Below are 21,925 nucleotides of genomic sequence, written 5' to 3'. Positions count from 1 at the left end.
CTCTCTGTGACCCTTCCCCGTTCATGCTCTGTCTCTCTCTGTCTCAAAAATAAATAAACGTTAAAAAAAAAAATTAAAAAAAAAAAGAAAAATTTTCATGTCATATATGAAGTATATTGCTAGGTACTGTACAAGAGACAACTGTTTGAAAGCAATAAAAACAAAAAACAAAAATATATATAATCTGCTACCTAAAGCTCATGACCAAGATAGTGAGGCAAATAAAATTATACAAAACTTGGATACTAATGATCCTAAAATTCATTTTATTTCTGTGAGCATTCATTTACTCTGTCTTTTCTATAATGATGTGAGATAGTTCAGATAAAAGTGAGCGAAATGTGTTCTGAAGTCTATAAGGCTCTTAGAGAAATGCACGATATTAGGTTTTTAAGTAGTATTTTCAAAATTTTAATATAATACTTAAAAAATAAAATACTTAAAAATAAAAATATATAAAAATACTTAAAGATATAAAAATTTTAATGTAATATTTAAAAATACTTAAAAAACTTAAAAATAAAAATCTGATAGAATTTAAGTGCCTATGTGAAATAGAATATTTTCTAATATTTAAAAAAATGTAATTTGCCTGTGTCACTAAAATTGATGTTTTTTTTTTTCATTTTAGTGTTTTTAAATCAATTTAATGCTGAAAGGTTTTTAAAATTTGAAATTATTGAAATATAATGATATTTTGCATTTCTTCCTTAAACATGACTTTATTTTATTTTTTGTATATATATATGAATAGAAGTGTACTAAGTTTATGGAAAGATATATAGAAACCAATAGCTTTTAAAATTATATGATATATTCTGGGATACCTGGGGGGCTCACTCAATTAAGTGTCTGACTCTTGATTTTGGCTCAGGTCATGATCTCACATTTTGTGAGTTCAAACTCTACACCAGGCTCTGCACTGACAGTATGGAGCCTGCTTGGGGTTCTTTATCACTCCCTCTCTCTCTGCCCTTCTGCCTCCCTCTCTCTCTCTCTCTCTCTCTCCCAAAATAAATAAATAAACATTTTATTTATTTATTTTTTCAACGTTTATTTATTTTTGGGACAGAGAGAGACAGAGCATGAACGGGGGAGGGGCAGAGAGAGAGCGAGACACAGAATCCGAAACAGGCTCCAGGCTCTGAGCCATCAGCCCAGAGCCTGACGCGGGGCTCGAACTCATGGACCGCGAGATCGTGACCTGGCTGAAGTCGGACGCTTAACCGACTGCGCCACCCAGGCGCCCCATAAATAAACATTTTAAAATAAGTAAATAAATTATATATTCTGTGGGAGGGATTTTTTTTCAATGTTACCTCAATTGATTGAATTTCAAATTGTTTTTTTCATTTGTTTTAAAAATGGTGTTGACTTTATTTTCTACTTTGAATTATCTTATTTAAAAAAAAACCTGTTCACGTAACAGTTTGGTTGATTTTAGTTGTTTTACTTGTACTCCAGTCTCTGAAGTAAAATAGAAAAGTAGAGTTGTTACTTCAGGAAATATCTTTCAACACAGAGCATTTATTCAAATGTGATTATTTCAGACAAAGATTTTTTTGAAGATGGTATTTTTATATCTTTATCAAAATAAATAAATACAGATTATATTATTTAAATCTTTGAGTTATTAAAACTATTGTCAATGGTTTAAATTATCACTTTTTTACTTTTGAAATAAGATATCACTCCTAATATATGTGGAAGATTTTTGGGTAAAACACTGAGAATATTGGTCTAATGTCAGAAAACGTAAAGAATATTTTCAACACAACCCTTGATGTTTTCATATGCTGGCCCTATTTCATGGCATGGCAGTGTCATTAAATATTTTGTAGTCATGCAGGAGCACTTAATCATAAAAACTAGGTAATCGGCAATGGCCTTGTGTTTGTGCAATATACGTGACCGTCTATGTGAAGGAAGTGTAGTATAATTGAACAAATCAATTTTAGATATGTCTTTAAAAGAAAATGTATGATTGTGAAAATAGCAATTGATGTTCTATGTAAAAGCATTGAGCACAGAGTATAGTAGGAGCTCATACAAGTACTCAGTTGTAAAAGTGGTTGTAATGATGGTAAGAGTAATACTAGTAGCTGTAGTGTGAATAACAGCAGCAGAAGTTAATTTGAGCAGCAGAAAAACATCCTCCTGCAGAAAACTTAATCCCCGTGACCGAATTGGTTTTATCTATCTTTTCATTCGTGAACACTTTTTAAAAGGGATTTGAGGTAACTGTGTCAATTGAACAGATATTAGCATGAATTATTTTATAACTTTAAAGCAGGCTCCACACCCAGTGCGGCTCGATCTCATGATTATGAGAGCATTACCTGAGCTGAAATCGAGACTCATACGCTTAACTATATGAGCCACTCAGGTACCCCAGAATTATATGTTTTATAGCCATATATCAGCTAGTAGAGATTGCATCAGATTATTAGGATTGGGATTCGAAGGGGCACATGCACCCCAATGTTTATAGTGGCACTATCAATAATAGCCAAATTATGGAAAGAGCTCAAATGTCCATTGACTGATGAATGGATAAAGAAGATGTTGTATATATTTACAATGGAATATTACATGACAGTCAAAAAGAATGAAATCTTGCCATTTGCTACAGCCAGGGTGGAACTAGAATGTATTATGCTAAGCGAGATAAGTCAGTGAAAGAAAGATAAATATCATATGATTTCATTCATATGTGGAATTTAAGAAACATAACAGATGAACATAGGGGAATGGAAGGAAAAACAAGATAAAAACAGAGAGGGAGGCAAACCATAAGAGACTCTAAAATACAGAGAACTAACTGAGGGTTGCTGGAGGAGAGGTGGGTGGGGAGATGGGCTAAATGAGTGATGGGAATTAAGGAGGGCACTTGTAGGGATGAGCCTTGGGTGTTATATGTAAGTGATGAATCACTGAATTCTATTCCTGAAACCATGATTACACTGTATGTTAACTAACTTGGATTAAAAAAAAATATTAGGATTGGGACCTGCATAAGGAAATTAATGTAGGATTAAAAAAGCAAGATCTAGGAAGGGGATGAAATGTTTTTCAGGTGTATAATTCAAGAATATTAAATCACATATCTATATCATAATTTTTATTTAAGTTTATTTATTTTGAGAGAGACAGAGACAGCATGAGCAGGGGAGGGACAGAGAGAGAAGGAGAGAGAATCCCAAGCCGACTCCCCACTGTCAGTGCAGAGCCCAACATAAGGGCTCAAACTCATGAAACTGATGATGACCTGAGCCAAAACCGAGGGTCAGATACTTAACCAACTGAGCCACCCAGGCATATGTCATAATTTTATTAATATCAGTTCCTTTCTAAGATTCCTACAGTTTATGAACTTAAAGCCTCAGCACATTTTATAATTTAACATAATTCTGGAAAATTCTATGGAAATTTAGGAAATTATTTCAGAATTTGCCAATCAAGGGCTAAATGTGATATTTATGTTGAAAGGCTTTGTAAACTATAAGGTGCGTATAAAATGCTACTGTTATGATGATGTTGATGAATATGATTAATTTAGGGGCTGGAATGAGACTGAGTCAGTACCCATATTCATTCTCTAGGAGATATTGCTGCCTCTGGAACTACTTAGTAGCCATTCTTGGGAATGTAATCCAGTGTTGCCAACCACTAGTGCAGCCTGCTGTGATTTATAAATCATCCCCAAGAGGAAGGTCGTGAAGTTGAGTTAGGAGAGAGACCCACCATGTATCTTGGTTGGTTGGTTTAAAGGAAAGGCCATAATGAGAAAAAAACTAAAGAGAAGATTTCAAGCATTTGTCTATTGCATGTGCAAGAACTTAGGAGGAGACTCTTCATTTTGTTTCATTTGGTTATTATCAAAGAGACATTGTTATTTTTATATTTTAATTAGTTTGGTTACTGGTACAGCTTGGAGAATATAAAATGTATTTTTTTTCTAGTGAAAAATACCTTTTTAGAGAGAAAGGAGAATTATGCCTCTTAAGGAAATGGCTGACATTGTTTGTTTACAAATTTGTTTATAAATGTAACCTCTTAGACTTGATGTCCATGAGTTTGCATTAGACAAGCTTTTTAACAGTGAATGAAAGAAAAATCAGTGTAAAAAGATTTGCTACTGCAACATTAGGTTACAAAGTGAAAAAAGAAGGAGGAAGAGAACACTTACTTTTGTATAATTTACCCAGGTGAATAGGTATTTATTTATGCATCTAGTCACCATTCATATAGCCATCTCTACCCATCTGTATAGCTATCTATTTTTCTACCTGCTTATACTTTAGGATACATATAATGATAAATTTAGGTCAAGAAAATGGATATTAATGTAAGAATGTTAATTTGAATCTTCATAATGTATATATATTTTATGGAACATGTTAACAGACACTTTCACTACTTCTAGAAACCCCTCAAGGCAACTCTATAAGCAATAAAATTTAATAGTTATGTCAGCTTAACAAGTCTATGCCAGGGCTTCTCAATTTCAGTATTATTGACATTCTAGACCTGAAAATTCTGTGTTGGAGGCAAGCAAGAGCTTCCTTGTGCATGTATGATGTTTACTTGAATTCCAGATCTCCACTCACAAGACGCCAGTAGCACCTTCCCCCTCCAAGTGTGGCAACTATAAATGTCTCCAGATAATGCCAAATGCCCCCTGGGTAGCAAACACCCCCAGTTAAGAACCACTGTTTTATATCTATGCAAATAATAATCTAAACTGACACTCATAAATATATATGAAGTCACAGGGGCTACATAATTTAATTTTTGAAGGGGTACCTGGGTGGCTCAGTCTCTTAAGTCTCGGACTCTTGATTTCAGCTCAGTTTATATGGTTTCACAGTTCATGAAACTGAGCCATGTGTTGGGCTCTGTGCTTACAGCAGACAGCCTATTTGGGATATTCTCTCTCTCTCTCTCTCTCTCTCTCTCTCTCTCTCTCTCAAAAGAAATGAATAAAAACCCTATTGTACACTTGGGAAATCATATTAGACAAATGTGTCTACCTACTATCCAGATTTAACAGATACACAGATAATAATATAATTTAAAAGAATGTGCATAAAATAGCATGTTAATTTAGCTTCCAGTAACCAAAAGTCCTTATAGTATGAGGAATAATTTTCTCCACAAATGTGTTATTTACCCCAGTTAATGACAATGCCACCTACCAAGTCTCCCAAACTAAAAACTGCAGGCATTTCCTGTTTCTTTTCTTCCTTCATCCCCATATCTGATAAGTTACTAAAATATTTGTTATACCACCTCAGAAAGATGGCTTCAGTCTCAGCTGTGTATTACTGCTGTCATCATCTCTTACCTGGCAAAAATTTCCTAAATTTTTACACTGTAACTAAGCAGAGAATTCTACAGAAAAACCATAGCCTAATTTCCCTGTATGTAGCATCATTAAATCCCCATTTCCTGAAAGAGAAAATCTGAAATCCTACATTACTTTTTCTCAGTTAAGTCCTCTGGCCTCCTCACTTGATTTTTCCATTCGGGACTTTAAGACCTGTGAACACATCAGACTTTCTTTCTCAAGGCACTTTCCCATTAGACATGTTATATGCCTAGATTGCACAAGTATGCCTTACTAACATATTCAGTTCTTGAATTGGACTAGAGAGAATTTGATAGCAAGGAATAGCATGCAGTCTGAAATTGTTCGACTCTTAAATTTTAGATGTCAAATGATAAGATGCAGAGATGGAAAGGGACACTTTTATATGCTTCCCTGTTTTTTTTTTCTACCTGATGATTTCTTTTTCTAACCTTTATATTGCAAATATAACACAAATACTGAAAGTATCACAAAACAAATGCATAGGCTAAGGAGTTTTTAAGACCATACCTAGTCATAACTTCCAGTCTGCCTTAAGAAATAGTACTTTGCTAGCCACCCAGGAGATTCAACTCTGCTTCACCCCAATCTCAAACCCTTTTCTCTACAAAAGTAACCACCATTCTTTTATAGAAATTTGCTTTCTTGTGTTTCTTTATAGTTTGATAATTACCCAAGTAGGCATCCCTGGACACTATGATTTGGCCTTATACAGATTTTTAAGTCTCTTTTAAGACTTAATTACAGGTTCTTTCTCCTCCACCCCTTAGAATTTTTCTATCTGATCCAGGGATATTTTTCTGGAGGGATATTTTTCTGGAGAGTGTTCCAGAGCCTGAGTGTTGTAGGTTGCTTACTCATGATAAAGTTCAACGTGGTGTCTCTGTTTTTTGTATGTACTTCCAATTGGCATTTGGATCCAGACATTTTATCCCGTTAGTGTTTAATCCCTCTGCTGAAACCATAGGTGGTGGCATGTTTGTTCAGCTAGAGGCATACAATGACTGGTTGTTGTCAAGACCAGTCAAGGGTCTGAGATTTTAGTCTATTTCCAAGCTAACAAGTTAGCCTGCCTCTTGTGTTGGCAAAAGAAATGAGGTTCCATGGTGCAGCCATCAGCATGAGCTTCATGTTTATATGGTTTCCCCTTGCCCCTGGACCAGTTCCTATGGGAGTAACTGGGAAATGGGCACAGGTGCATGCTGTACACAAAATGGATCTGTGTAGACTTGAAGAAGTCTGAGCTTAGGAAACCACAATCTTCTAAAGGGAGCTGTTGGCAAATTTGCCTTTTGCCATGAGAGAGAAACTATCATTATGTCCCAGTGCCGTTTGCTACCCACACATCCTTGAAAAAATAGTCTGGAACAAAAGCTGATACAAGCCATGCAGAAATGCCATGGAGAATTATCCCCTCTCAATTTGCTCTATTATTGTGTTGTCATTTTCAGTGACCAGCAATTGATGCTGAATACTTAAATCAATTAGTTCATGAGGAATTTCAAAATGATACTACTCTAATTTTTAAAGTAATATCATTTTTAAGAAAAGTTTTGGGTTCACAGGGAAATTGTGCAGAAAGTGCAGAGAGTTCCCATATAGCCATGCTCAGTTTCCTCTATGGTTAACATCTTACATTTGTATAGTCCTTTATTATAATTAATAAACCAATATCAATCAATGCTCTAATTTGAACTTTTTTTCTTATTTACTAGTTGGAATACTTTACAAACATACTTTAATCTGCTACTTGGTTACCCAGTGTTACAGTTAATATAAAAAAAAAAAAGGCTAAATGCTTGATTATTTTATTTACTGGTCTTTAAGAAAATTAATTGGTTCTGTATTCTTGTCCAAAGATGACTAATTAATTACATTTAATATTATAAATTAATAGATTTAAATATATATAATATGACTTAATCATTTGTAAGTCAATATACTTTGTTCCTTGTAAGTAATATATGTGCTATCTTAGAGGACACTTTAGTAATGTCTTTACTGTAAAATCCCAGTAAAGGGGGAAAGGATGGGAAATGTTTGATGATGAAAGAAGCAATGTATGATAGGATATGGGATAATTTTATACAAGATGAAGATGTTTTTAATTCATGAAGTTCTAAAATAAACAATTTCATTAAAGAAATGAAGATACGGATTAGCGTTCAAGTCACTGTATATATTTCTTGGCTGAACTTTTTTTTTTTTTTCCTCTTTAGAGCCAGTCTTGTCATTAGATCAAGATTGGAAGTAATGAAGGAAGGAACCGCTATGAGAATGGGACTATATCTGTATTGTGCACCACTGTGTCTCCAGTACTTAGAATAGCATTTCTCAGATGCCACATGGACAATAAGCACTTGTAGAATAAGTAATTGGATAGATGAATGAATGAATGGACTGACAGATGGATGGATGGATGGTTGAGTGGATGAGGCTGATAGCACAGGAATTTAATGACTTTTCTTTAGGAAAAGAAGACAAGTAAATATTTATTACACACCTACTATGTGCCAAGTGCATTTTAGATATTAATTTGTTTAGTTTCCAAATTAAACAGAGCTAAAGGTTTTTGGGGGTGCCTGGGTGGCTCAGTTGGTTGACCGTCCAACTCTTGATTTTAGCTCAGGTCATGATCTTCCAGTTGTGAGATCAAGGCTGCCATTAGGCCTGTGCTGGGTGTGGAACCTGCTTAAGATTTTGCCTCTCCCTTTCGCTCTGTCCCTTTCCCACATGTGTGCACACTCATGCGCACTCCCTCTCAAAAAATGAAATGAAATGAAATTAAGAAGTAACAGCCTTTTAATTTTCTTTTTCAAAAACTTGATTAAGAAACAGAGGTTAAACTGAGGCAACTGGGTGGCTCAGTCGGTTTAGCATCAGACTTCAGCTCAGGTCATGAACTTGTAGTTGGTGAGTTTGAGCCCCTTGTCAGGCTCTGTGCTGACAGCTCGGAACCTGGAGCCTGCTTCGGATTCTGTGTCTCCCTCTCTGTCTTTTCCTCCCACCGCTTTCACTCTCTCTCTCTCTCTCTCTCTCTCTCTCAAAAATAAATAAAGATTAAAAAAAAAGAAGAAGAAAAGAAACACAGGTTAAGCCACGTACTATGACATAGGTCATATAACTATAGAGCAGCTCTCCAAATTCAAAGAATTTGGTTTTTCCACCTCCATTCCTGGTGGGGCCAATAATGGTACTCAGTCACTTTCTATTAGGATTATTTTGTCATATTTTCATTGTTTGTTCATGTTCAGAATCTCATTTGATTTAAATGCCCTTTTGAAAAGACCTTAGTTTCTTGATACCTATTAGAATGTTATTTTAAACTTTTAGGGGTTTTTTTTTGTACATTTTAATATGTTTTGAATTTAGAAAATCAGAATCATGCTACAGTTACTTTTGAGAGGTGTTCGGGCTTAGATAATATTTTTGTCATAAAAAAGAGTAGGTTATTCTCAAGTTCCAACTTTAGACCATGTTGCAAGTGGCTATTACTTTCACTAGGGATTAATTGTCACCAATTTTTGAAAGAAATATCTCAAAATGATTGGGATTTTGAACTCTGGAATAAGATATATATTATTTTTCCTTAAGAAAAGATAGTTCTTCCCTTGCTTGTCTATGTGATTTTAGGCAAGTTATGTAAATTATTTTCTTTATCTGTATGATAGTACTTACCTGCAAGAGTTGGGTGTTACCAGGAAATAATGTGAGACAAGTGTCTCACATACAGAAAACACTATGTAAATAAATTAATATAATTATTACAAATAGTAAATAGCCACTTAGAAAGTTGTGGCTTGAATAAGGACACTTAAATGTGAAAACATTTTGATTTCTAGCCTCCAGACCCCTGATCGCAGTTTACGTTATTGTCTATAGTCCTGATTATACCCACCGATGCCCCTAGAATACCTGCTGTATTTGTCTGAATTGAATATTAAAAACACATAAGTAACATAAGACATTGTTGTCACTGGATGAGATGACTCAAGCAAGTATTTATTCTTTATAAATTAATTAAGCCTTTTGATTTCTGTTTTTACTGCCAGATATTTAGACATATTAAAACGTATCTTGGCAGTCTTGTCAAATCCCAGCTTGATACTTTGGCTTTCCTATTTCTGAAATTGCTCACCCTTTTCATTTAAAAATAACAACAGACTAGTCACAAAATCAGTCACCTCTAACTTCAGAATCATCAAAGGCCATTTCCCATATGCTTTTCAAAAGAGACAGCTGTTGTTATACATCATTTCATGAAAGCCCATTTTCCTCCTTTAAATTTCGAGAGGGGAAAAATCTTATAACAGATCTCAGACATAAAACTGTCACTCTCAATTGTAGATTGAAATGGTATCAGGCAGTTTTCTCATCTAAACTTTGGTAATACATAGTTATTCCTTTAGACATAGAGAAACACAGTTTCTTCTGCCATGCAGAAGAGAGAGTGTATTGAAGAAGAGGAAAGATTCTGGATTCAGAAAATCAGTAATAACTAATACGGAGAGCCTGTTATAAGCCAGACTTTTTCTTAAGTAACCTACAGGGATTTACTTCTCAGACTGCTCTTCGGAATTTGAGATCCTAATATCCCTATTTTACAGATTAAAAAACTGAGGAATTAAAGAATAAATAATTTACCCAATAGAACACTACTAAACGCTAGATTAGGAACCTAGGTAGTTTATTAGTTTGCTAGGGTTGCCATAATAAAGTACCACAGATTGGGTGGTTTATGCAGAAATTTATTTTTTCATAATCCTAGAATCTTTAAATCTGAGATCAAGATGTAAGCAGGGTTGTTTTCTTCTGAGGCTTTTCTCATTGACTTGTACCTCACTGTTCTTATGTCTCTTCACACTGTCTTCTCTGTCTGTACGTCTGCCTAATTTCCTTTTCTTTTAAGGACACTGGTCATATTGGATTAAGGTCATCCCAATGACTTCATTTTAATTTAATTAACTTTCTAAGGACCCTACTCCAAATGTAGTCACATTCTGAGATACTGGGAATTAGGATTTCAACATATGGATTTTGAGGGATCATAATTCAGCCCAGATGGGCAATCTGACCTGCATCCACACTTGTATGCACTATATAGCACCAATGGTTTAATTAATAGATTTTAATATCAAATGTATGTTTTTGCATATTATTTACTATTCCTAAACTCTATAACATATTTGCAAATATTTGCATAATTACATTAACAATAATAATATGATGAAATTGATTGTTTTTTGTAGATCTTCAACTTTTAAGCACTTAAGAGGTATTTGTCCCATTTTTCAGAAGATAAATTAAAGTTAAATAACTTGTGCAAGGTCAGTAAGTAATGGAGACAAAAGTCAAATTAATACCTGTCAGAGAGCAGCACCCAAATTTAATCGATGGAGTACATTGCCTTAAGAGGTTTGATTTTCTATGGAGGAGAATACTCACCACACATACAATGTATATAAAAGTTACAATGCTTTTAGTTCATGTGTAGCCTCAGTTGTATGAAAATGCTGTCAACTAATACTTTCTTTTTGATTTAAGTTGTATCTATAATTAATCAAAGTTTAATTCAAAGGTCTCCAGATATTCTTACTAGTTTGCATTTATGCAGTGTGTCTAATTTCAGTTAAAATTCAATTCCCTAAATCACTGAAGCTTAATGTGTATGTCTGATGGGAAAAAAATGAATTCAATACTATATTTTAAATAGTTTTAAAGAGTGTTAAAATGGCAATTTGGAATTCAGGTTTAAAAATGTAAACCTATCTGTATAAATACATAGAAAGAAAAATATTTATTTATTTATTTATTTATTTATTTATTTATTTATTTATAGAAAACGTGAGCAGGGGAGGGGTAAAGGAAGAGTGAGAGAGAGAGAGAGTCCCAAGCAGGCTCCACACTGTCAGTGTGGGGCTCAAACCTACGAACCATGAGATCATGACCTGAGCCAAAGTCAGATGCTTAACAAACTGAGTCGCCCTGGTTCCTGTACATATACATTTTTTAAATTATAGATGAGGAAATTTTAATAGTACAAGTGTTTTTTTTTTTTTATATAGAGACACTTAAAACTGAGATTTGTATATGATTATATAAATGAATCTACAAAAGCTCCCTACTTAATTTGTGGAAACCAGTTCTAATGTAACAAGTCTATGATACAGGGATGAGGTCAGGAGATAAAGGACTATTTGGGAAAAGGGCCTATTAAAAACTTTATGGCCAGCTAAGACAGATATAAAGGACAAAGTAAAAGATGATAACTTTGGGAGAGGTGAGTTAAGTTGTCCTCTTTTCAGTAGGATTAAGGTATTCACTGCTAGGGTTGTGAACTACTTAAGGGGCCAGCGATGAATGAATGGCTGGTAGAGTCTTACAAAGTTAAGGATTGTAATAGCACTAGCACCCAAAAGTCTGCCTAGCAGTGCCTGAGGGTTAGCAGCTTTGCTGGGAAGAATTGGATCAGATTCCTGGCCTCTCAAGTATTATTTCATGCTGTGTAAAATGAGCATGGATTCAACTCTACCACAGTCAGGTACATGACATTTCACATTATTCTATTTTACCGTATCTAATTGAATCAGACTTTGAGTCCCTGCATGCCAGAGTAGCATAATGATTGGAGTTTTAAGGCAATGGGGAAAACTGGAAACAAGACTCCAAAGCCAAATATGACATTGCATTTGGAGATTTCACATGTGACTGAAGTATATGGTGAGTCGATCTTTACCTCTACATGCAGCAGGAATATGTCATGTGTGCTATTTGCTTGTTAATTATTTTTCAGTAAATTTTTTAATATTGTGTCATAGTTAAGAATGTTCCCTACCTTAGAATTCCCAGTCTTGTTGTAAGGGGCAGGGACATAAATTAATTGCCTAGGGAAACTTAATGGAAAGCCTTAGTGATAGAGAGGTTACAATTTGCTACTACATTTGTCACTGTCAGAGAACACATAAATTCTACAGTCACTACCAGATGAGGGGTCTTTCCTCCTCCTCTTCCCATAGTTCTTTGTTCCCCACTCTTCTCTGTGATATTATAGATTTAATTTCAAGTCCACTGATCATAAGTAATCACTATTTTATTTGTGGATGTCTTGACTGATGGAATTTGTTAGTATTATATCTAATTGGGTATAAGTACATAAGACACTGGAGAAGAAGATAAGAATTCAGAGTTGTTTTGAGTTCCTAAAGAAGGTCTTAACAAAAATAAATAAGTTTATTTTCAAAGGGATGCTTATATTAAAGAAAAATAGCTAACATGGCTTTGATGCATAACTTGAGTAGGAAAAAAAAATCTAAGAAACAGAATGTTACACACATAGGCAAGGATATATTAATGCTTTTAATGTGAATAGCACTGTTCCTAAACACTGACTAAATATTGAGGAATGATGGGGCACCTGGGTGGCTCAGTTGCTCTTGATTTTGGTGCAGGTCATGATCTGGTGGTTCATGGGTTCAAGCCCCGCATCTGGCTCTGCACTGACAATGTGAAGCCTGCTTGGGATTCTCTCTCTCCCTCTGTCTCTCTGCCCCTCCCTGCTTGCATGTTCTCTCTCTCTCCCTCCCTCTCTCTCTCTCTCTCTCTCTGTCTCTCTCTCTTTCTCTCAAAATAAGTTAATAAACTTAAAAAAAATTTCAGGAGTCATGAAGAATCATTCAGGTATTCTGCAACCACTTAAATCTTAACGTAGATGAAGGAACATTTAAGAAGCTATTCACTATTCTCTCTAAGGATTAAATTAAAACCCACTAAAATAAAAGAAAAAGGAAATTGTGTCAAATAAAAAAATAACAGTTGTTATAGGAATTGTGAAATGAAATAGAGATTGAAACATAATAGTTATTTTTTTCTTGAATCAACTGGGGGTAAATGGAAAGTACAGTGAAGCTGCCCTATCTCTTCTAATTTTTGATTGAATGACACCCATTGAAAATCCTGGGAACTTTATTATTTCAGATTTCACATTTTTTTCTTCAAATATCTTATGGGAGAAACAGTAATACATTTCTGTTCTTTAAAACAAACTGGGTATTTTTCCTTGGTTTATTGTTAATAGGATAATATGGGAAGCTGGTCAATTTTTTTTTTCCTTTTTCTTCTTCATTCTTGTGGTTTCCATCATCCAATGCCCTAAGCAGAACAAATTCTCCCTTGGGTTGGAAGAGTTTTGAAGCATTTAAGGCTTTAATGATCTTCAGTTATATTCACTTCTTGAACAAAGCAGCTGTAGAAGCATACATTGACAATGGAAATCAATCAGTTTTAGGCAGCAGAAACTTCCACCACAAGGAGAGAGATATGTACTTAGGTGGGTACTCACTCTTCGGTTGACAAAATAGGCAGTTTCCTGGAACTAAATGTACTGAACCAGAACCAGAGTCAGGATTTTCTTTTTGCTGGGGCAGTCTGATGATTTCTACTTACCACTGTGGTCCTTGGGCAAAAGTCATGATTATATTGTTCAAACATTGTTTTTATTTATTAGCAGAAAGTTAGTAAAATCATTTTCAATGGAAAACAATATATAAAAAGACCTTAAGCATTGTTTTCTACTTTTCAGTTCCATTTCATTCAACAGCCATTATTGAATGTTGTTCAGTGCCAGAGTCTGTATTAAAGGTGATAATATAACATACACACAAACAGCTTAAGGAACCAGTTCTGTAATTTAGGAATACATTACAGATTGAAGAGGCAAGATATAAACACGATATAAAGGCTATATAACAAATAGATTAAAAGCAATGGTTCTTATGCAATAATGCTATAATAATTTTTATTTTCATATAAGATTGTCTAGAGATAGTTTTGGCTATTATCAGAGATAATAATATTAGTAATAGATAGCATCTGTTGAACACTATTTGCCAGACACTTTCTTATATCGTCTTAATCCTTATAAAATCTTTGTAATAGAGGTATTGCTATCTTTTATTTCAAGATGAAGAAACTGAGGCTCAGTGAGGGTAAACAATTTTAGCAAAATAACAACTTAGTAAGTTTGAAGGCAAGTAAGTGTGAAGTGTTTTGAGCCCAGCTTTGCTTGGCAGTTCAGCCCACATTTCTTACCATTGTACTAAAAATCTAGAGTCAATTTCCAAGGAAGTTGGAGCTAATGGTGAGTGTGTTAGGAAGAATGATCGATGCTATGACATGTTCTAGACAAAAGATTGACATTGCATCCTCCATCCCCAGTGTTTATCTTTGTGCTATCATTGTGACTTAGACCACTTAATCATTATTACATACAAGTTAAAGGATAAAGTATTTTTTATAATGAATGAAACAATTTTACTGTTTGGACCAAATGGTATTAGAAAATGTTTTTGATCTCTCTTCTAAGAACACAAAGGGATAAGAGTTCAACCGTTGGAACAGTGATTGAAGGAGTATTTGTAAGGCTCTAGGTCTAAACTGTTCCAGGCAACTGCAACTTCAAACAAAAGTGGTATGCACACAATGCATGCAACTGTTTACTTTTCATCTCTTTTTTTTTCTATTCCCCAAGCATTCATCTCTTTAAGCCAAAATGCTCAGTGTACTAGGGATGTGACAGCAAGAGTGACTTAGGGTTCCCAATCCAGTGCCAGACATGAATAGTTTCATGGGTTCCTTGCCCTTTCATCTCTACCTTTGCTTCATTATGAGTGTACTTTTCTAGGTAATCAGTGGTAGCAGGTTCATTCCTAACAATTGTGGGACCTGAGGTGAGAGTATAAATGAAGGCCTACACATTTTGTGTCGTTATTATTTATCATAAATCAAATAATTTTTATTAAAATATGACCTATCCTCCCACTTTGACAGAAATATCTTTATAATAACTTGGATGGACAGGTGAAATGTTAGAATTTTTGGACTCCTCAGGAGTATGATGGCACGGGGAGAGATAGACTCCATCCTTCAGCCACTCCTCCTTTAACTAGTTCTGTCCAGTATCACAGGAGGCTTTGAACACAGTGAAAGGACACTTAAGTCACACATCCAGCATCCATGCATTCTTTCCTCAAACATCTACACCTGGCCCACCCATCCTTGCTAGGTATATACACATTGCTCACACAGTCTGCTGACTGGGAGACAGAACTGGAAAGATGATATCATAGGCTCTTGATGTGGGCTTAGGGCAATTTGGGGATGAACTTCTGGAATCACAAGAATCTGGAGCATGTCTTCTCTAGAAGAAAGGAGCGCAGGTCCACATGGGTACTTCTCTGTAGACTTTGCCTGTTGGGGGCAGGGTGTGGGGTATGGCCAGAGAAGAGCCAGAGTCCTCAGCAAATATTTATTGGTTTCTCTCTATGTGTCTGTACTGTGGTCACATGAGACATGAGTGAACAAATCGAAGTGCTTGCCCTTGCAGAGCTTATATTCTGAGAAAGGGAGAGATAGATTATAAATTACTAAATGTAGTAAGTATATGCACTATATAGTACATTAGAACATGAAAAGTACTGTAGAGACAATAAAAATTAGAGCAGGAAAAGGTGGGAGAGTTGTCATGTTAAGTAGGTCAGTCAGCATTGGCTTCAGTTGAGAAGGTGAAATTTTAGAGGGAAAAAAAAAAAACTTGAAGACATTGAGGAAATTAAGCAAGAAGATAACAAAAGGGAGAGAAACTCAGGCCTTTAAGATTATAGTGAGCACCTTGATGGGGCGCCTGGGTGGCACAGTCGGTTAAGCGTCCGACTTCAGCCAGGTCACGATCTCGCGGTCCGTGAGTTCGAGCCCCGCGTCGGGCTCTGGGCTGATGGCTCAGAGCCTGGAGCCTGGTTCCGATTCTGTGTCTCCCTCTCTCTCTGCCCCTCCCCCGTTCATGCTCTGTCTCTCTCTGTCCCAAAAATAAATAAACGTTGAAAAAAAAAATTAAAAAAAAAAAAGATTATAGTGAGCACCTTGAAGTAGGACCACACTTGGCATGTTATAAGAACATGGAGACCAGCAAAACTGGAATGGTGTGAGCAAGGTAGAGAGTTAAAAAAAAAAAAAAAAGAAGTTATGAAAAGAAATGATGACCAGATCACATAGTGCCGCACTGTGCATCAGAACTATAATGATAGCCATAAAGGTATCATTTAAAATTTTTGTGTAGCCATAATAAAAACATAAAAAGGAAGGTTAAAATGAACTTTAATAATGCATTTTATATAACTCAATTTATCTAAAATGTTATCATTTCAACCTGTAATCTTTGAAACCAAGAGTACATTTTATACTTACCACACTTCTCAATTAATACCAGCTACACTGCAATTGTTTGATAACCAGATATGTCTAGTTGTTGCTACACTGTGAAGAAAAGATAGATTTTGACTCATCATTGAAAGAATTTTGTCTGTTACTTTGAGTGACTTGGGAGATGGTTCAGGATTTTAAGAATTGAAGTGTCATGATTTGATTTGTGTTTAAAAAATGATCAGGTCAGGGGCGCCTGGGTGGCTCGGTTGGTTAGGCGACCGACCAGCTCAGGTCATGATCTCACAGTTCATGAGTTCGAGCCCCGTGTCAGGCTCTGTGCTGACAGCTCAGAGCCTGGAGCCTACTTCAGATTCTGTGTCTCCCCTATCTTTACCCCTCCCCTGCTCACGCTCTGTCTCTCTCTGTCTCTCAATAATAAATAAACGTTAAAAAAATGATCAGGTCCAGCCTTAATTGAGAATGCATGATAAGGGATAAAAAATAGAGACCTATTGCCGTAATCTTGATAAGGAACAATCATGGCTCAGATGAAAACAGTGGCTGACATAAGAAGTGGTTGAACCTCTGATCATTTTAAAGGTACAACAAATAGGATAGATTGCATTTGGTGTGTGAGAGGGGAGTCAAGAATGACCCCAAGACTTTGGCCGAAATAATAGGAAGGATGGATTGACTGAAATGAGAAAGACTGCTGGAGGATGGGGGCAAGGAAGATGGGTGTTCAGATTTGGATAGGTGTACCTAGGAAGTCTATGAGGTATTCAGGTGAAGATGTGGGGTATGCAGTTAGATTTGAGTCTGGAGTTTAGCAGACAGGTTAGAGGCAAAAGCTTGGAGATCATCCAACTTGAAAGTAGATAAAGTCACCAAGGGAATGAGAGAGGATAGATAAGATAAGAGGTCTAAACTGACATGAAATTGGTATTAAAATAACATCAAACAGGAGCGCCTAGGTGGCTCAGTTGGTCAAGCATCCAGCTCTTGGTTTCATCTCGGGTCATGATCTCATGGTTCGTGAGTTTGAACCCCACATTGGGCTATGTCATGACAGCTCAGAGCCTGCTTGGGATTCTCTCTCTCTCCCTCTGCCCCTCCCTTGATTGCTCTCTCTCTCTCTCAAAAGAAATAAAGTTATTTTTTAAAATAACATCTTCAAACATTTTACCACTTTTGTATATTTATTTTTTTAAATCTTATTGCATATGTTCATAACTGTCATGATCTTGTTTATTTTACTGAAAAACTGTAACTTTAGATGAAGCCTGAGGGCTGTTTTTTGTGACTTTTTTTGCTTTAAAAGGGTGTTACAATCCTTCCAGTCATTAGCTTATATTATATTAAACAATAGACAGTAAAAATAAAAATTGTAGTTGTAATTAAATTAGAGATCATTATCAGTCTTTAAAACGTATTTTTCATATATGGGTTTCCCAGAGATGTATATGTTAACTTTGATAACTATAGCATTAAGCACCAATAAGGTTTAAAATCTGTCCCGTAGTCTACAAACTAATGCAACTTTGTTTTATTTGTGATAAGCTCATTAATTTGATTTTTTTTTTTTTTTTTTATAAAAAGTTAGGTTGATGGCTAGGTATTCTTACCGAACTTTAGTCTTTCAAAGAATGAGATATTTATTCCTTAAATTATATTCAAATTCTAGGTAGGAAGAATGTTTCATCAAAAATATCCATTATTTTACTGTAAACACACTTCGGACTTTTCTAACCCTCTGCGATCTGTGATCTTATATTATCCAAGTAATTATTTACGATATAATGTGGAAATTAGTGTATTAAATTAAAAGCAAAAAAATAGAATTGAATAACTTATTTTAATCTAAATGACAACATAAACATACTGACAAATAATCTCTAATTTTTTAACAAAAGGAATTGTTTGTGTCTTTTCAGTCTATTCGAGAAGTTACAGGCTACGTGTTAGTGGCTCTTAATCAGTTTCGCTACCTGCCTCTGGAGAATTTACGCATTATCCGTGGAACAAAACTTTATGAGGATCGATATGCCTTGGCAGTATTTTTAAACTACAGAAAAGATGGGAACTTTGGACTTCAAGAACTTGGACTAAAGAACTTGACAGGTAAGGAAAATATACAAAATTTCAAATATGCTTTCATTATCAAAATAATGCAATAGGCACGCACATATGTGTGTATGGTTACTGTAGTATGTGTTATATTCAGGAACACTATAAAGGACTTAAACATCTACTACTTACTCATTTTATGGGAAATAATGCCTTGTGATGCCCTTGCTTTTATTTACAGGTATTGTAAGTGCAGTCTGAAGGATACCATAATACTGTATCTCAGCTGAACAGAAGTACATACTAAGGAAATGCTCAGTGACTGAAAACTGAGATAGGAAGCAGGTTTAAGAATGCTATGTTTGGTGGTCTCAGGTGAACAGTGGACCATATCATCAAATCTCTGTAATAAATAACACCATAACCCTCACTCTCTTTGGAGCTCAGTAAATATACAGCCTTTATATCTACCTCCACTCATCTAGTTTTTTTGCACAATCCCTTATTTTTGGAAAACATAGCTAATTTATTAATTTAATTTTGACTTATCTTATTCAGTAACTCACTAAATGCCATTAGAAATTGTTTCTTAGAATGCTTCAATTTCATCAGTGATTTACCCCCAGCCCAAGACGGGAAAAAGGTAATTGTTAACAACCTAAAATTATCATCCTGCTCCAAAAAAACAAACAAAACAAAACAGAAAAAACACTTTGTAGGAATTTATTTTGTCAGCTGGTCCTTACAATCCTGCAGATATCTTTTCAGTCCATGTAGTTCATAGTTCACAAAGGCTATGGTAGGAGGTTTGGAACAAGGTTTCTAATCATGAATTTTGCTATTCTTGCCTATAAACAAGTAGTGCTAATTAGTAACTATCATTTCATAGTGGGATAAAGGAGTTTAAACTATGAATTTAACCTAAATTAATATCATATATATTTTTCATCAAAATATGTAATGATTTTATGTGTTTCTGAGGCCACTCAGTGGTAATGTTTCTTGATATTAAGATATTTAAATTAAAATTGCCTTCAAATACTAAATAAAAATAAGATTGATATTTTCAGGTTACTAAAATTATTTGTTTTGTTCATTGACAGTGGTTATAAATATATAATTTTAAGTTAGAAATAGCTTCATAGTTGGCCAAACATGTGAACTAAATTTGGATATTTTGGATGAAGAAAGGAAGACTGATTATATAACTTATTTTGATCATGATTGCTATAGAATTGATGACATAATGGTAAATGCAAATTATTCAGAATTTATAGAATCCTTCATTAACATTTTACTTTTTTATTCTTTCCTTTCAAATATAGTTTTTTTACTGAAGAACAGAGTTTTTGGCTACATTGCTATTTGCATGGAAATAATGATAGGAAGAAGAATTTTAGAAATGCAATGGATAGAGAAAAAATGAATGATTAAAGTAGGAATCTAAAAATAATTTGATCTGGTTAAAACCTTCATAGGAAGAATTATAGTTTATTAAATGATTTTTCCTCTATTTACATTAAAGAAAAAAATGAAAATTTTTAAACATTTTATAGTACATGAATTATGTTATTCTATAATATGTTCTATTTGAACAATCTTTGCATACAGAAAATCAGTCTTTACAGAGCTTTCTCCTTGGGATGCCTGGTTAGCTCAGTTGGTTAAGTGCCCGACTCTTGGTTTCAGCTCAAGTCATGATCTCACAGTTTCTGAGTTCAAGCCCTGGGTGGGACTCTGTGCTGACAGTACAGAGCCGGCTTGGGATTCTCTCTCTCCTTCCCTCTCTGCCCCTCCCCTGTTCATGCTCACTCAGTCTCTCAAAATAAATAAACTTAAAAAGAAATAAGGAGCTCTCCTACTTATTATTAATTTAACATTAGTACTACTAAAATATGTTTTAAGTTATTCAATCAAAATTATGCCACACTTAAACATACTTTATTTATTAAGTGGGCTCACACTGTGATTGCTTATGATTATGACAGTTAGTTTATGTCATACCAAAACACAACACTGTTATTTCAAGAACATTATTCCCTATTCTGCCAGAAAGTCTTATAATACTTTTGGTGTGTGCATTAGTAGAAATGAGTAAATAATAAGTGGCTAAGAGAATGAGTTGATTGTTTAGGAAAAAAAATAATGTATTTGTTCAAGAGTTATTATTCATTTCTTTTTGAATATGAAGAAAAGTTCAATATAATAAACAATGGAAAATTTAGACAATTTGGAAAATTTCCAGGCATATTATATATTTATTAGGTGGCTGAGAATTACATTTGAACATCAGTCTAGAATCACTGATCTTACTCTATGTAATGGGGTCAATAGTGTAACTCCAATTTTGAAAATCAGAAGTCACTCAGTAAGCATGATTCTGTTTGTGTAAGAATATACGAGGAAAGATTGAAGACACCTAACTGTTCATATAAACAGGAATTGGGGAAGAAATGTGCTCTTTAGCAGTATCTTAAAGAGCTAAGTGTTCTAGGTAACCAGCAAACATTGCAGTTGACTTCAGATAAGATTGTTTTGTGTTTTGGAAAGGTATTTGTTTTATCTTATTTGTTTATATGCTATACAAAGCAAGCTGATAAAAATTAAAAACAATTTAAGTGTTATATTAAGTGTAGGGCTAGAGGGCTGGCCTTAATTTTAGGCTTCTCTTGTAATATGAAGGTAAATAGAGAACATGCTGAGTAGTCAGATATCTCATTATTTAATTGCCCTACTGAATTAAAGTTTTATCCCAGTCTTTTTTGTTTATTTGTTTAAACTGTTTATTTTTGAGAAAGAAAAACAGTAGGTGAGCGGGGGAGGGGCAAAGAGAGGAGGCGCAGAATCCAAAGCAGGCTTCAGGTTCTGAGCTGTCAGCACAGAGCCTGATGCAGGGGTCAAACTCATGATCCTTGAAATCATGGCTTGAGCTGAAGTTGGACGCTTAACTGACTGAGCCACCCATGTGCCTCTAAAATTTTAACTCAGTTCTTAAAGCACCAACTGCTCCTCAGCATCACCTGGGTACAATTACAAATGCAAATTTTTGGGCCTTACCTGAGACCTAATGCATCAGAAAGTCTTGTGATGGAGCCCATCAATATGTGTTTTAAGGATCTTTTCAATGATTCTAATGACCACAAAAGTTTGAGAAACACTGTTCTAATTAAATGTATGTTACCAAGAGATGGTAGTATAATGTCTAGTTAACCTCTTTATATTTACTTTCTAAATAATTTTCATTTACTTATCATCCCCTAGAGAATGGGACAGAGAACAGATAAGTTTGTG

The 21,925-nt window shown here is 34.8% G+C and overlaps 1 protein-coding gene across 6 annotated transcripts in view; it reads left to right on the top strand.

Moving 5' to 3' along the window:
* Positions 1–21,925, top strand: part of ERBB4 (erb-b2 receptor tyrosine kinase 4) — a 1,138,739-nt gene that overhangs the window by 589,079 nt on the left and 527,735 nt on the right. For all 6 annotated transcript variants that reach the window (XM_045481110.1, XM_045481107.1, XM_045481111.1 and 3 more), the window contains exon 3: positions 18,502–18,688. In XM_045481110.1, the coding sequence (XP_045337066.1) occupies positions 18,502–18,688 (187 nt within the window). The remainder of the gene's footprint in view (positions 1–18,501; positions 18,689–21,925) is intronic.

The sequence above is a fragment of the Leopardus geoffroyi genome, chromosome C1, assembly GCF_018350155.1.
Source record: "Leopardus geoffroyi isolate Oge1 chromosome C1, O.geoffroyi_Oge1_pat1.0, whole genome shotgun sequence".
Lineage (NCBI taxonomy): Eukaryota > Metazoa > Chordata > Mammalia > Carnivora > Felidae > Leopardus > Leopardus geoffroyi.
The sequence above is the reverse complement of the archived record's forward strand: the minus strand, read 5'-3'. Positions and strand labels throughout refer to the sequence as shown.